A 13,612-nucleotide genomic window follows, 5' to 3' on the forward strand; every position below is an offset into this window, starting at 1 on the left:
TGGACATTGATGTTTGAGATGATTGCGGCAATACGAGATCAGGAGGGCTGTCCTCTTTGTGTCATGCCTTCAAATCCGCTGCTGCCAATATTCCAAGTGGATTTTGTAGCTTTCACTACACTCCTGGTAAGATGACTAATGCTGTTTAAGTGGAAATAAGGTGCATCCCTGATGCACTCAGTGAATGAAGGAAATGGTAGATACCATTAAGGTGCAGAAGATGAGGTGCACGCTACATGGGTCCACAGCTAGGTTCCAAAAGACCTAGCAACCATTTATAGCAATTGTTGGGATGCTAGGTGAGTAGTTACCCGATGACACCAGGACCCTGGGTGCTTTCACAGAATTCCCCCTCCCCCGATTAGTGGACACGTCCTGGCCCTTTACCTGAGTACACCTGCCCACCCTGCCAAGATGTGGGGACCAACACAAGAACTTTTCTCTTTTCCCCCTCACTCTTTCTTTTCTCTCCTTTGATGTCTCTCTTTTCTCTGCTCACTCGTTTATAGATTGGGATGTTTGGGCGCTCAATTGGTTCTCCAGCGGCATTCCTCTGCCTTTTTATATTATTAGCATCATTACCAGTGCAATTAGATGGGACTTGGGTGGGGTGGATGCCGAGAGTACTAGGGGCTTGTCCCCTAGCCACGGGGGGTCCTGTGCGTTGGAATGTACACACAACAACTGTGTGGATCTGTATCTTTGTTTGTTTGCTATGTAAAATAAGCAAATTTTCAATAAACATATCAGAAAAAATACTGAAACATGACAAAATATAATTCTTAACAGCTAGCTATTTCTGGTCATTGTTTGACCTAAGAAAAGCTGTCTGTAATTCTCCTTCAACCTCAGCATGTAAATACTAAGGCATTTGCAGAATTGGCAAAGCACAGCGCCTCTTAATTGTTTAATATAAAAACAAACCCTTTTATGGTCAAATGAAGAGTGAGAGAAAATGGGAGTCACATGATCATAACATCTCATCTGAATCATGCCACTGAAGTGTCATCTTGCTTTGTGCTTAATATTCCAGAATGACAGCTAGCTGTGGGACCAACTACAACTTACGGATCCAACAAATAGGCTTATGATCTTGACGGGTGATGTTGCCAGTTGAAGCAAGATCATTTGTGTTGCTCTGAAATAGCTTTCAATCTTTGCATCCAATTCTACACTGTTTGATTCAACTGTTTTCCTTGGAAATAATTGCTTTATTAATGCTTTTAGAAAGTTGTGTTCTCTGCATTAATTTTTTAATCTTTGGTGTGTATTTTATTTGCAGGAAGAAGAGCGTCTCTCTGTCCATAATTTTAGGTATATTTGTTTAGATTTTCTTTATAGATCTAGGTCTTTATTGATTTGAAAGACAATTCATAGTTTTATATAAATGTACATTTTAAATAATCTTTTCCATTTTCTTTGTAGCAAGTTGTTGAACGATGCTACCTTTCATGGATCGCTTCTTGCCTGTGCTGTGGAGGTTGTTATGACCACATATGGTACTACTTGTAAGTACATGAATATACTTTAAATATTAAGGATTTTGTCATAGTGTCTTCAATTATACTGCAGTACATTTTAATTTCCATTTCTTAACACTCAGTTTTCAGTCCAGAAGTTGGTTGATGTTCCTTAGATTTGATAGAGCTTACCTTTTACTTTTTGTTTTGTCTCTTTTAAAACCATGAAACAATCAATCTAGCAGCTGGAGTGAGCAAAACTTATCCATTTGTGATAAATCAGTTCAACTGCAAAGTTGCTAATTTCAAGGCCAACATTTGGAAGTTATAGTAAACTCTGTACTAACTACACTTAATCGTTGCATAGATACGTCGAAACAGAAATGGGCTGTTTAGCCTTTGAACCTCCACCACCATTCGATGAGTTCATGGCTGGCCTGCAGCCTAATTTTTATAACTGCCTTTGCCCCATATCATTTACTGGTGAGTCAGTTGCCTGGGCAGCTGGTTCGTTGTGCAGAGTGACATCAACAGCGTGGTTTCAATTTCTGTACTAGCTGAGGTTATTAATTGAAAGCCCACCTTCTCAGTCTTGAAGTGTGGTGATCCTCAGGTTAAATCGCCATCAGTCAGCTTTCCCCTTCCAAGGAGCCTATGGTGATCTGAGACTATGGTGACTTTACCTTTTTAATGCCTTTGCATAACAATCTATCAGTCTGAGTCAAAAGCTTCATCCTGTACTGCAATGATTCGAACAATGATATATAGGGGAGTATGGATGTACAAAGGGTATCTTTGTACACCAGTCAAAGTGGAGAGGAAGGTGCATCAAACAATTAGGAAGACAAATACTATGTTGGCGTTCATGAGAAGAGAATTTGAGTTCAGAAATAACCAGGTCTTACTGCAGTTATACAGAGCCTTGGTGAGACCATGGGGTATCAGATACAGTTTTAGTCCCCCTACTTAAGAAAGGATATGCTTGCCATTGAGGGAATGCAGCAGAGGTTCACTAGGCTGATGGGTTTGTTAGACTTTCCTCTGAGGAGAGATTGGTTTGACTGGGCCTGTATTTACTAGAGTTCAGAAGAATGAGAGGGGATCTGATTGAAACTTCCAACGGGGCTGGAAGATTGTATACAATAAGGATGTTCTCCCTGGTTGGGGCATCTAGAACCAGGGGACACGGTCTCAGGGTTCAGCGTAGACCATTTAGGATGGTTATGGAAAAATGTCTTCACTCAAATGGTAGTGAACCTGTGGAATTCTCTGCCACAGAAGGCTGTGGAAGCCAAGCCTCCTGGAAAGATAGATAAGTATTTAGGTTTTAATGGCATTAAGGGGCATAAGGAGAAAGCAAGAATAAGGCATTGAGACAGAGCCATGGTCTTCAAATACTCGATAGTGATGGACAGATTGATCCTGGAGTCTCAGAGTCAATTGTCATTGGCTGCCAAACCACTGCCGAAAATGCCTGGGACACTGGCTTCTTGTGAAGACGAGCAAGTCAGCTCATTGACTGCTGAACCATTGCCAAAAATGTGCGTGACTTGGGCTTCTTAAGGTAATCAAATCAGCTGATTGCCTGCAGAAACACTGCTTAAAAAAAAATGCATGCCTTGGGCTTCTTGTAGTGACAATTGAATCAGGTCATTGGCTGCTGAACTGTTCCTGAAGATGCATGGAACCTGAGCTTCTTGTGATGACAAAGAAATAAACTCATTTGCTTCCGAGCCAAAAATGCATGGGACTTGGGTTTCTCGTGATAACGATTGAATCAGCTCATTGCTGAATTGCGGATGCCAAAACGTGTACTAACCTAGATGAAGACAAAATGATGAGTGAGAAACCAGGACCTCAAAGAGAGCAAAAAACCTATCATTTCCATTAGGAATGGGAAAGTAAATTTCATTTTACAAATGTCAAAGACAAGAGTATTGGTCAGCAGACTAACCTTGAGTAAAAAAGATAATTTGGCACAGCATCATAAAACAATGCATACAAAATTTCAAGAAAATTTCCATTTAAACAGTGCCATTTGGACAAAGAAAGTTAGGGAGTTAAAGTGAATGTTACAAGCTCAACAGTAACTCTTTTCAAAGCCTGTGACTAAAGGCAAGGCAAGCAAAGAGACATCTTTTTGCGTTAGCCACTTGCTGGCAAAACATAACTTTGTCATTGTGAACAGTTTATCAAGGAGGCTATGGTGTTTGCTGCTGATATCTTGTTCAAATTCTTCAAAATCGGATGGGAAGTTATGACAGGCATGAGAGCATACTGCTTAGAGTTTTAACAGTAGCCAGATGGGTGGAATTGTTCTCCAAGGATGTAACTCCAAATGCACCATCATCAGGCTGTGAATATTTCTCACTGCAGTTTGATAGTGGACATGACAGATATGGCCCCGCTGATTGTTTTCATTCACATGGCATTCGAAGATGCAACAGCAAAGGAGGACTTCCTCACTCTTTTGCCACTCAAAGAGAAAAACAGGCCAGGATGCCTACAATGAATTTAAAAGGTATGTGACTGAGGAAAAACATCCCAATCAAGAAACTGGTTTCAATCACAACTGATGATACACTGTCAATGTTGGGTGCCAGTGCAGGCTTTGTTGCACTTTGCAGAAATGATCCTGAATTCACCTCCTTTATCAATTGCCACTGTGTTGTCCACCAACAAGTGCTGTCGAGCAAGGTTATTTACTTTTCTGGTGTACTGACAGTTGTTGTCAAGATTGTCAACTCAATTTGTGCCAGAGCACTGCAACATTGCTTGTTCAAATCATTATTTGATGAGCTTGATGCCACTTATGGTGAGTTAATCCTTCAGGCGAATGTGAGGTGGCTAATTGAGCAAACTCTCTCCAGAGTTTTTTTTAGATCTGCTCCCTGAAATTGTCACCTTTCCTTCTTGATTTGATTTATTATTGTCTCATGTATTGTTTCTTGCGCGCTATACAGGCAAAACATTCCATTCATAGAGAAGGAAATGAGAGAATGCAGAATGTAGTGTTATAGTCATGGCTAGGGTGTAGAGAAAGATCAACTTAGTGTGAGGTAAGTCCAGTCAGAAGTCTGACAGTAGCAGGGAAGAAGCTGTTCTTGAGTTGGTTGATATGTGACCTCAGACTTTTGTACCTTTTTCCTGAAGGAAGAAGGTGGAAGAGAGAATGTCCGGGATGCGTGCGGCCCTTAATTATCCTGGCTGCTTTGCCGAGGCAGCGGGGAGTGTAGACAGAGCCGATGAATGGGAGGCGGATTTGCGTGATGAATTAAGCTACATTCACGACCTTTTGTAGTTTCTTATGGTCTTGGGCAGAGCGAGAGCCATATCAAGCTGTGATACAACCAGAAAGAATGCTTTCTATGGTGGCGGCGTTGGCAGCAACACCAGGACAGGTTGTTGGTGATCTGGACACCTAAAGACTTGAAGCTTTCAACCCTTTCCATCTGTCCCCATTGATTAGACAGGGGCATGTTCTCTTTTACGCTTCCTGGAGTGATAACAATCTCCTTCATTTTGTTGACATTGAGGGAGAGATTAATGTTGCCACACCAGTTCACCGGAATCTCTATCTCATTCCCATACCCTGTCTCGTCATTGTTTAAGATCCGACCCACGATGGTGGTGTCGTCAGCAAACTTTAAAATCGAACTGTAGGGAAATTTGGCCACACAGTCATAGAAGTATAAAGAGTATTATAGGGGGATGAGAACATAGCCTTGTGGGGCACCGGTGTTGAGGAAGATCGTGGAGGAAGTGTTATCCTTACTGATTATGGTCTAATCAAGAAGTGAAGTGTACAGTGAGCTGTCAGATAATGCATAATTGCTCGACTTGGCATTTCTTGCGCTCACCAGTGCAAAATTGAAATTGCTGAGCCACAAACTGCAGGATAGTGACAGAGACTTGTCACATATGATCAGTGCTGTGAGCGTATTCAAGTTGAAACTGGGCCCGTGGTCCTCCCAGTTAAATAACAAAATTACTGAGCACTTTTCCAAATTTGGAAATGATCCAACAAACCCTCCACGTACAGAGGATCTCCTCAGATGAGGAGGATCATAACAGACACCTAGTCACTGAAAGACACCCTCGTAAGAACAGGAAATGGCGCTCGACTCATTGATTGACAGTTCCGACACGCCACAGCGAAACACCGCAATGACCTCCTCAGAAGTTGAACACGGGACAGAGTACCCTTCGTCATCCAGTACTTCCTCAGAGCAGAGAAGCTACAACATCATCTCCAGAGCCTTCAACATGTCATTGATGAAGACAATATCTTGCCAAGGCCATTCCACACCCCCACTACTTTCAAACAACCACGCAACCTCAAACAGACCATTGCCCGCAGCAAACTACCCAGCCTTCAGGAGAACAGTGACCACAACACCACGCAACCCTGCCACAGCAACCTTTGCAAGACGTGCCAAATCTTTAACATGGATGCCATCATCTCACGTGAGAACACCACCCACCATGGTACATGGTACATACTCTTACGACTTGGCCAACATTGTCTACCTGATATGCTGCAGGAAAGGATATCTCGAGGTATGGTACATTGGTGAAATCATGCAGACGCTCCGACAACAGATGAATGGACACTGCTCGACAATAACCAGGCAGGAGTGTTCCCTTCCTGTTGGGGAACACTTCAGTAGTCATGGGCATTCAGCCTCTGATCTTTGGGTAAGCGTTCTCCAAGGCGGTCTTCACAGCACACGGCAGAATTGCCAAGCAGAAACTGATAGCCAAGTTCCGCACGCATAAGGATGGTCTCAACTGGGATCTTGGGTTCATGTCACACTATCTGTAACCCCTATGACTTGCCTGGGCTTGCAAAATCTCACTATCTGTCCTGGTTTGAGACAATTCATACCTCTTTAACTTGTGCTTAGCCCTCTCTCCACTTGCATTGTCTGCACCTGTAAAGACTTAATTACCTGTAAAGTCTTGCATTCCAACATTATCTTGTTATTGAGTTTGTGTCTATATATGCCATTTGTGAAACACATGCTGAACTCACCTGATGAAGGAGCAGCGCTCTGAAAACTCATGCTACAAAATAAACCTGTTGAATTTTATTTAACCTGGTATTGAGACTACTTACTGTGCCTACCCAATCCAACACTGGCAACTCCACATCATAACAACAAGTCAAGCTTGTTTCATCCAAACACATTCTGTGACCATCTGAACAAATTGGAAAAAGGATTCAACAGGACGTTTCAGGAGTTAGACAAGAAGTAATAAATCATTCTGTTTGTCTCAAATCCTTTTCTTCAAGTAGACATTGGAGAACTGACAACAAAACTTCAGCAGATGATCGAATAAAGCATGGAGAAACTAAATCCAAAATGACATAGAGCTGAAAGCTAGGTCAAGGGACAAAGACTCTTGGGGACTTGTAAACAAAGAGAAGTTCCCTGTTCTGACATTGTGTGCATCTAAGGTGAAGGCCTACTTTGGTTCCACGTACCTCTGTGGGATGGCTTTTTTCCAAATGAAAATCATCAAGTCCAAGTATTACGCTTGTCTCGCAGATGCCCCTTGGATAGACTGTATGAGACTAGCCACCTCAAATTGTGACTTGGACTTCACAGCACTCCCAAGTGTCGCACTAGAAATAGGTGAGTGTTATGCATAAATACAATTTTGGAGGGCATTATTAGTTGAATTTTTAAGAGTAGATTTCCTGCTGCATTTTGTGCTTAAAAAATGCACCATCTAGACATACACTGCGATAGAGGATTAGCCGTGATCGTATTGAAGGGTGGAGCAGGCTCGAAGAGTCGAATAGTCTACTCCTACTCCTTGTTTCTATGATTTAGAATCTATAATTGCTGAACTATCAATAGCCATTTACAGAAGAGAAATCCAAACCCCTAACCCTTTTGTGTGTAAACGTGTTTGCTAATATCATTTCAGAAAGGTCTAGCTCTAATTTTTACACAATGCCCCTAGTCTTAGACTCTCCAACCAACAAAAATAGTTTGCTTCATCTATCTTACCTGCCCACCTTAATATCCTGAAAGCTTTGGCAAATCACCCATAACTTTCTGAGTTCCACTCTTATTTATGCAATCTGCCTTATAATTTAGTCTTTGGTATTACTCAGGTAAATTTATGCTGCATTCCTTCCAAGACCAATATATTCTTCCTACAGTGAGGCTCCAGAATTCCTCTCAGTACTCTAGGTATAATCTAAGGGTTTTGACCTTCTAAAGCATATTACAATTATGGAGTATAATGTTAGCAAGTGTGAGGTTATCCACCTTGGCAGAAATTATAGTGGGAGGGATTATTATTTTAAAGGTGAAAAGCTGCAGCATGCTACGGCGCAGAGGGACCTGGGGGTCCTTGTGCACGAGTTGCAAAAACCCAGTCTGCAGATGCAGCAGGTGATCAAGAAGGCGAATGGAATGTTGGCCTTTATAGCGAGGGGGATAGAATATAAAAGTAGGGAGGTCTTGCTGCTTCTGTACAGGGTACTGGTGAGGCCACAGCTGGAGTACTGTGTGCAGTTTTGGTCGCCGCACTTGCGGAAGGATATATTGGCCTTGGAGGGAGTGCAGAGGAGGTTCACTAGGCTGGTACCGGAGGTGAGGGGGTTGGCCTATGAAGAGAGACTAAATAGACTGGGTCTGTACTCGTTGGAGTTTAGAAGGATGAGGGGGGTATCTTACAGAGACGTATAAGATAATGAAGGGGATGGATAGGGTAGAGGTAGAGAGATTCTTCCCGCTTAGAAAGGACAGCAGGACTAGAGGGCACAGCCTCAAGATAAGGGGCGGGGGGGGGCTGCAGTTTAGAATGGAGTTGAGGAGGAACTTCTTCACTCAAAGGGTGGTGAATCTCTGGAATTCTCTGCCCGTTGAAGTGATGGAGGCTACCTCGCTAAATATATTTAAGTCACGGGTAGATAGGTTTTTGACAGACAAGGGAATTAAGGGTTATGGGGAGAAAGCGGGAAAGTGGAACTGATCCCTTTCCGATCAGCCATGATCTTATTGAATGGCGGGGCAGGCTGAAAGAGCTAGATGGCCTACTCCTGCTCCTATTTCTTATGTTCTTACAACTAGGTGAGAAAGGTGAACTGGCTCCTGCTATTCAAGCTCTTTCTTGCAAGGATATGTCCGTTCCCAATCCAAATACATTTAATTATTTAATCTGTGAGCAATAAGAAGCCAATCCAACAAGATTTTCTTGTCAGAGAGCAAATTTATTAATCACTAAACCTGAGGGAAAAAAGCCATAAAAATGCAATGTCTACACAGTTATCAGAAATAAGGGAAATTAGAGTCCAATATAAAAAAAAACTGAAGCATATATTTTTAAATGTTGTGGATAATTTGGATTAGCTGGTTTTGAGTTTTAAAGTATTTTTAAAGCTTATTTATTAGTGTTACAAGTATGCTTACATTAAGGACATAAGAACATAAGAAATAGGAGCAGGAGTAGGCCATCTAGCCCTTCGAGCCTGCCCCGCCGTTCAATAAGATCATGGCTGATCTGTCGTGGCTCAGTTCCACCTTCCCGCCCTCTCCCCATAACCCTTAATCCCCTCTCTTATCAAAAACCCATCAACCCGCGTCTTAAAAATATTTAGCGAGGCAGCCTCCACCGCTTCAACGGGCAGAGAATTCCAGAGATTCACCACCCTTTGAGTGAAGAAGTTCCTCCTCAACTCCGTTCTAAACCGCCTCCCCTTTATCTTGAGGCTGTGCCCCCTAGTCCTACTGTCTTTTTTGAGTGGGAAGAGTCTGTCCACCTCTATCCTATCCATCCCATTCATCATCTTATACGTCTCAATGAGATCTCCCCTCATTCTTCTAAACTCTAACGAGTACAAGCCTAGTTTATTCAGCCTCTCCTCGTAGCTCAACCCCCTCAACTCCGGTATGAGCCCAGTAAACCTCCTCTGCACTCCCTCCAAGGCCAAAATATCTTTGCGCAGGTGCGGCGCCCAAAACTGCACACAGTACTCCAGCTGCGGCCTCACCAATGCCCTATACAGCTGCAGCAAGACCTCCCTACTTTTATATTCAATCCCCCTCGCTATGAAGGCCAGCATCCCATTCGCCTTCCTGACCACCTGCTGCACCTGCAAGCTGGGTTTTTGCGACTCATGCACAAGGACCCCGAGGTCCCTCTGCACCGTCGCCTGCTGCAGTTTTTCGCCACGTAATTAATAGTCCTTCCTACCATTATTCCTACCAAAGTGCACCACCTCACACTTGCCAACATTAAATTCCATTTGCCATTTCCTGGCCCATTCGCCCAGCCTATCTAGATCCTTCTGCAGACTCTCCACACCCTCCGCACAATTTGCGGTTCCCCCAATCTTGGTGTCATCAGCAAATTTCGACACCCTGCACTCGGTTCCCTCCTCCAGATCATCTATATAAATGGTAAAAAGCTGAGGCCCCAGCACCGACCCCTGGGGCACTCCACTAGTCACCATCCACCAATCCGAATAGCACCCGTTGACCCCCACTCTCTGCCTCCTATTTGACAACCAATCCTCTATCCACGCTAACACCCTACCCCCAACTCCATGTCCCCTTACCTTCTGCAATAACCTCTTGTGAGATACTTTGTCAAACGCCTTCTGAAAATCCAGAAAGACCACATCCACCGGACTGTGCAATGAAGTTGCTGTGAAAATCTCCTAGTAGTCACACTCGGCGCCTGTTTGAGTACACTAAGGAGAATTCAGCATGGCCAATGCACCTGACCATCATGTCTTTCAAACCGTGGGAGGAAACCGGAGTACCTGGAGGAAGCTCACACGGGCAGTGACCCAAGCTGGAAATCAAATCCAGATTCCTGGTGCTCTGAGGCAGCAGTGGTAACCACTGTGCCATTGTGTTACTCTTATGGTCAGATGTGGAATATATTGCAATTGTTACAAGATCTGTTTGTTGGTGGATTTCTAGTAAAGTTAGCTTCCGATCCAGATAATATACCTGTCCCAAAAGAGAAAAAGGGAGAATTTTAGGCTGTCTCTTCTGCTCAAGTCTTTCTTTCTCTCTGAGAGAGAACCTGCTGCACCCATTGTAAATTGTTAAGGAATTTTGAGTGTGCCTACCTGTGGCAGTTATTGTTTCAATATCCAGTACTTCATATTTTAATGCCCTATAATTTCCGTAGATTGGCAATCTCTGTTGGATTTTCACTTTCGATCGACTTGCCTTCACTGTAATTACACAGTGCCTGCCTTTCAAAACCTTCCTTACTCAGGGTTGGATGAGACAGGAGCAAGGCAGCACTGTAGCATGTGGGGATGTTTAAAGGGACAAGGAGCAGGTAAGTGGTTTACGGGGTTGGGGTGGTCGGATTGGTGGGGGTTGGGGGGGGACATGTCAGACAGGAGTCGGAATGGGGGGTGGTGTGATGGGTCCCTTTGGTGGGGGGGGTGGGGTGTGTGTGTGTGTGTGTGTGTGTGTGTGTGTGTGTGTGTGTGTGTGTGTGTGTGTGTGTGTGTGTGCTGAGTCATGTGTGAGGCTGGGTCTGGGCGTTTTATGTAATTGCTATGCAGTTTTTTTTCCCTTCTAACTCTGAGTAAATATCAGGGTAAAACTGGCAGAACCATCTGAAGTTAACAATTTAAATTGCTTCTGTCGGATGGTTCCCAGCCCAGTGCAATTGTCCAGAAGAAGTTAGAAATTGCCAGAGAAACCTCTAGATGGGATCTTCCCCACATTTGGGTACCCCCTAAATGTGACGCTGGGGAATCAAGAAGTTATGGGCTATTGTTTCTTCCTTAAATAGTGATGAATTGCAAAGGCTCTTGGAGTTATAAGAAATGTTACTCTCTTCACACTCCCCTAAGGGTAATTTGTTGTTTTTTCATTTTCACCTTGCAAAGTGGTCTTGCACTTTTTAAGTGGAATCGTTTCAAATTCCAAAATTTCCAGTCAGTTGAAAGTTTGAAAATAGTTTCAAAAATAAAGGGGCATAGTTTCATGACAAGCATGAACACCGTTTTGTGTTCCTTCGTTAGGTGTGTGGAAGGTTCTTCTATACAGCTGACAAAGGAACACTGTTTCCGAAAGCTTGTGGGATTACTATCAAATAAACTGGTTGGACTTCAACCTGGTGTTATGAGACTTCCTACTGAGAGAGAAAGAGACAGAAACAATCTGCCTTCCTCCATTAACTTTTGCAGAATTTTCAACTCTTAAGAGAAAGGAACGAGAAACACTGCTTTCTGTCTCAAGTCTTAAAGAGCTTTCTGACTAAGATGAAACTAAAACCTTGGATTTTTCTGTGGAAAAAACTGTCCATCCAGGCATCACCTGATATGTCAGTCATCCCCAAATTGAGCCTCAGTCAGCAATCCCAAGGGAATAGAGATTCCAAGTCATAGAGATATACAGCATGGAAACAGGCCCTTTGGCCCAGGACACTATATTAGCTCAGATTAAAAACAAGCATGATGCCCATTATATTGCTTCAGTAACAGTTGTAGAGGTTATCCTTTACGGTCAAAGCAACATCAAAAATAAAATACTAAAAGCTGCTTGAAAAAACATGGAAAAGCATGATTTTGAGGAAGTATCAAGGAAGATTGACGAGGGTAGTGCAGTTGATGTGGTCTACATGGATTTTAGTAAGATATCAATCAAGCAGACACAGCATGGATTGGTTCAATCAAGCAGATGCAACATAGATTCATGAAGGGAAAGTCATGCTTTACAAATTTACTGGATTTTTATGAAGATGTAATGAGTGTGGTTGACAGAGGGGAACTGGTGGATGTGGTGTTTTTAGGTTTCCAGAAGGCATTCCATAAGGTGCTTCACCAAAGGTCACTGCATAAGGTAGCAGTTGGGGGTAAAGTGTTGGCGTGGATTGAGGATTGGCTATCTTACAGAAAGCAGAGAGTTGGAATAAATGGGTGCTTTTCCGGTTGGTAGTTGGTGATTAGTGGCGTGCCGTAGGGATCGGTGCTGGGACCTCAACTGGTTACTATATACATAGATGAGTGTAGGGTAACAAAGTTTGCGGATGACACAAAGATGAGTGGGAGAGCAAATTGCGTGGAGGACACAAAGTGTGCAGAGAGATTTGGGTAGGCTAAGTAAGTGGGCAAGGATCTGGTAGATGGAGTATAACGTTGGCAAGTGTGAGGTTATCCACTTTGGAAGGAATAATAGTAAAATGGACTATTATTTAAATGGTGAAAAATTACAACATGCTACTGTGCAGAGGGACCTGGGGGTTCTTGTGCATGAATTGCAAAAACTCAGTTTGCAGGTGAAGCTGGTGATTGAGAAGGCAAATGGAATGTTGGCCTTTATCGCGAGAGGGATGGAGTATAAAAGCAGGGAGGTCTTGCTGCAATTGTACAAGGTACTGGTAAGGCAGCACCTAAAGTACTGTGTGTAATTTTGGTCCCCTTATTTAAGAAAGGATACATTAGTTTTGGAGGTGGTGCAGAGAAGGTTCACCAGGTTGATTCTGGAGATGAGGGGGTTAGCTTATGAGGAGAGATTGAGTAGACTGGGCCTGTACTCATTGGAGTTTAGAAGGTTGAGGGGAGATCTTATAGAGACATGTAAGATAATGAAGGGGCTAGACAGGGTAGAACAGACAGATTATTTCCACTTACAATGGAAACAAGAACTAGAGGGCACAGCCTTAAAATAAGGGGAGTCAATTTCGAACCAAGTTGAGGAGGAACTACTTCTAGAGGGTAGTGAATCTTTAGAATTCTCTGCTCATTGAAGCAGTGGAGGTTACCTCGTTGAATGTGTTTAAGTCACAGATTTTGACCAATAAGGGAATTAAGGGTTATGGGGAGCAGGCGGGTAAGTGGAACTGAACCACTATCAGATCAGCCATGATTTTATTGAAAGGCGGGGCAGGCTTGAGGGGCTAGATGGCCTACTCCTGCTCCTATTTCTTATGTTCTTATTGACAAGGTCCCATGTGAGTAAAAGCCCATCGAATGTAGGGGGATATTGGGCATTGGATCCAAACTTGGCTCAGTGAAAGGAAACAAAAGTTTTTTTTAGCGAATGGAGGGCATTTCCACTGCGGCTCAGTGTTGGGTCCCTAGCTTCTTATGGTATGTATTAATGATTGAGATTAACTATGGGAGGCATGATTGGGAAATTTGTGGATAACATTAAAAT

The 13,612-nt window shown here is 43.2% G+C and overlaps 1 protein-coding gene across 1 annotated transcript in view; it reads left to right on the forward strand.

Moving 5' to 3' along the window:
• Positions 1-13,612, forward strand: part of rb1 (retinoblastoma 1) — a 288,967-nt gene that overhangs the window by 100,578 nt on the left and 174,777 nt on the right. Inside the window, exons 15-16 of the mRNA XM_080204223.1 lie at positions 1,283-1,314; positions 1,426-1,508. Coding sequence (XP_080060349.1) covers positions 1,283-1,314; positions 1,426-1,508 — 115 coding nt within the window. The remainder of the gene's footprint in view (positions 1-1,282; positions 1,315-1,425; positions 1,509-13,612) is intronic.

Source organism: Carcharhinus amblyrhynchos, chromosome 15 (assembly GCF_965287045.1).
Source record: "Carcharhinus amblyrhynchos chromosome 15, sCarAmb.v2.hapA, whole genome shotgun sequence".
NCBI lineage: Eukaryota > Metazoa > Chordata > Chondrichthyes > Carcharhiniformes > Carcharhinidae > Carcharhinus > Carcharhinus amblyrhynchos.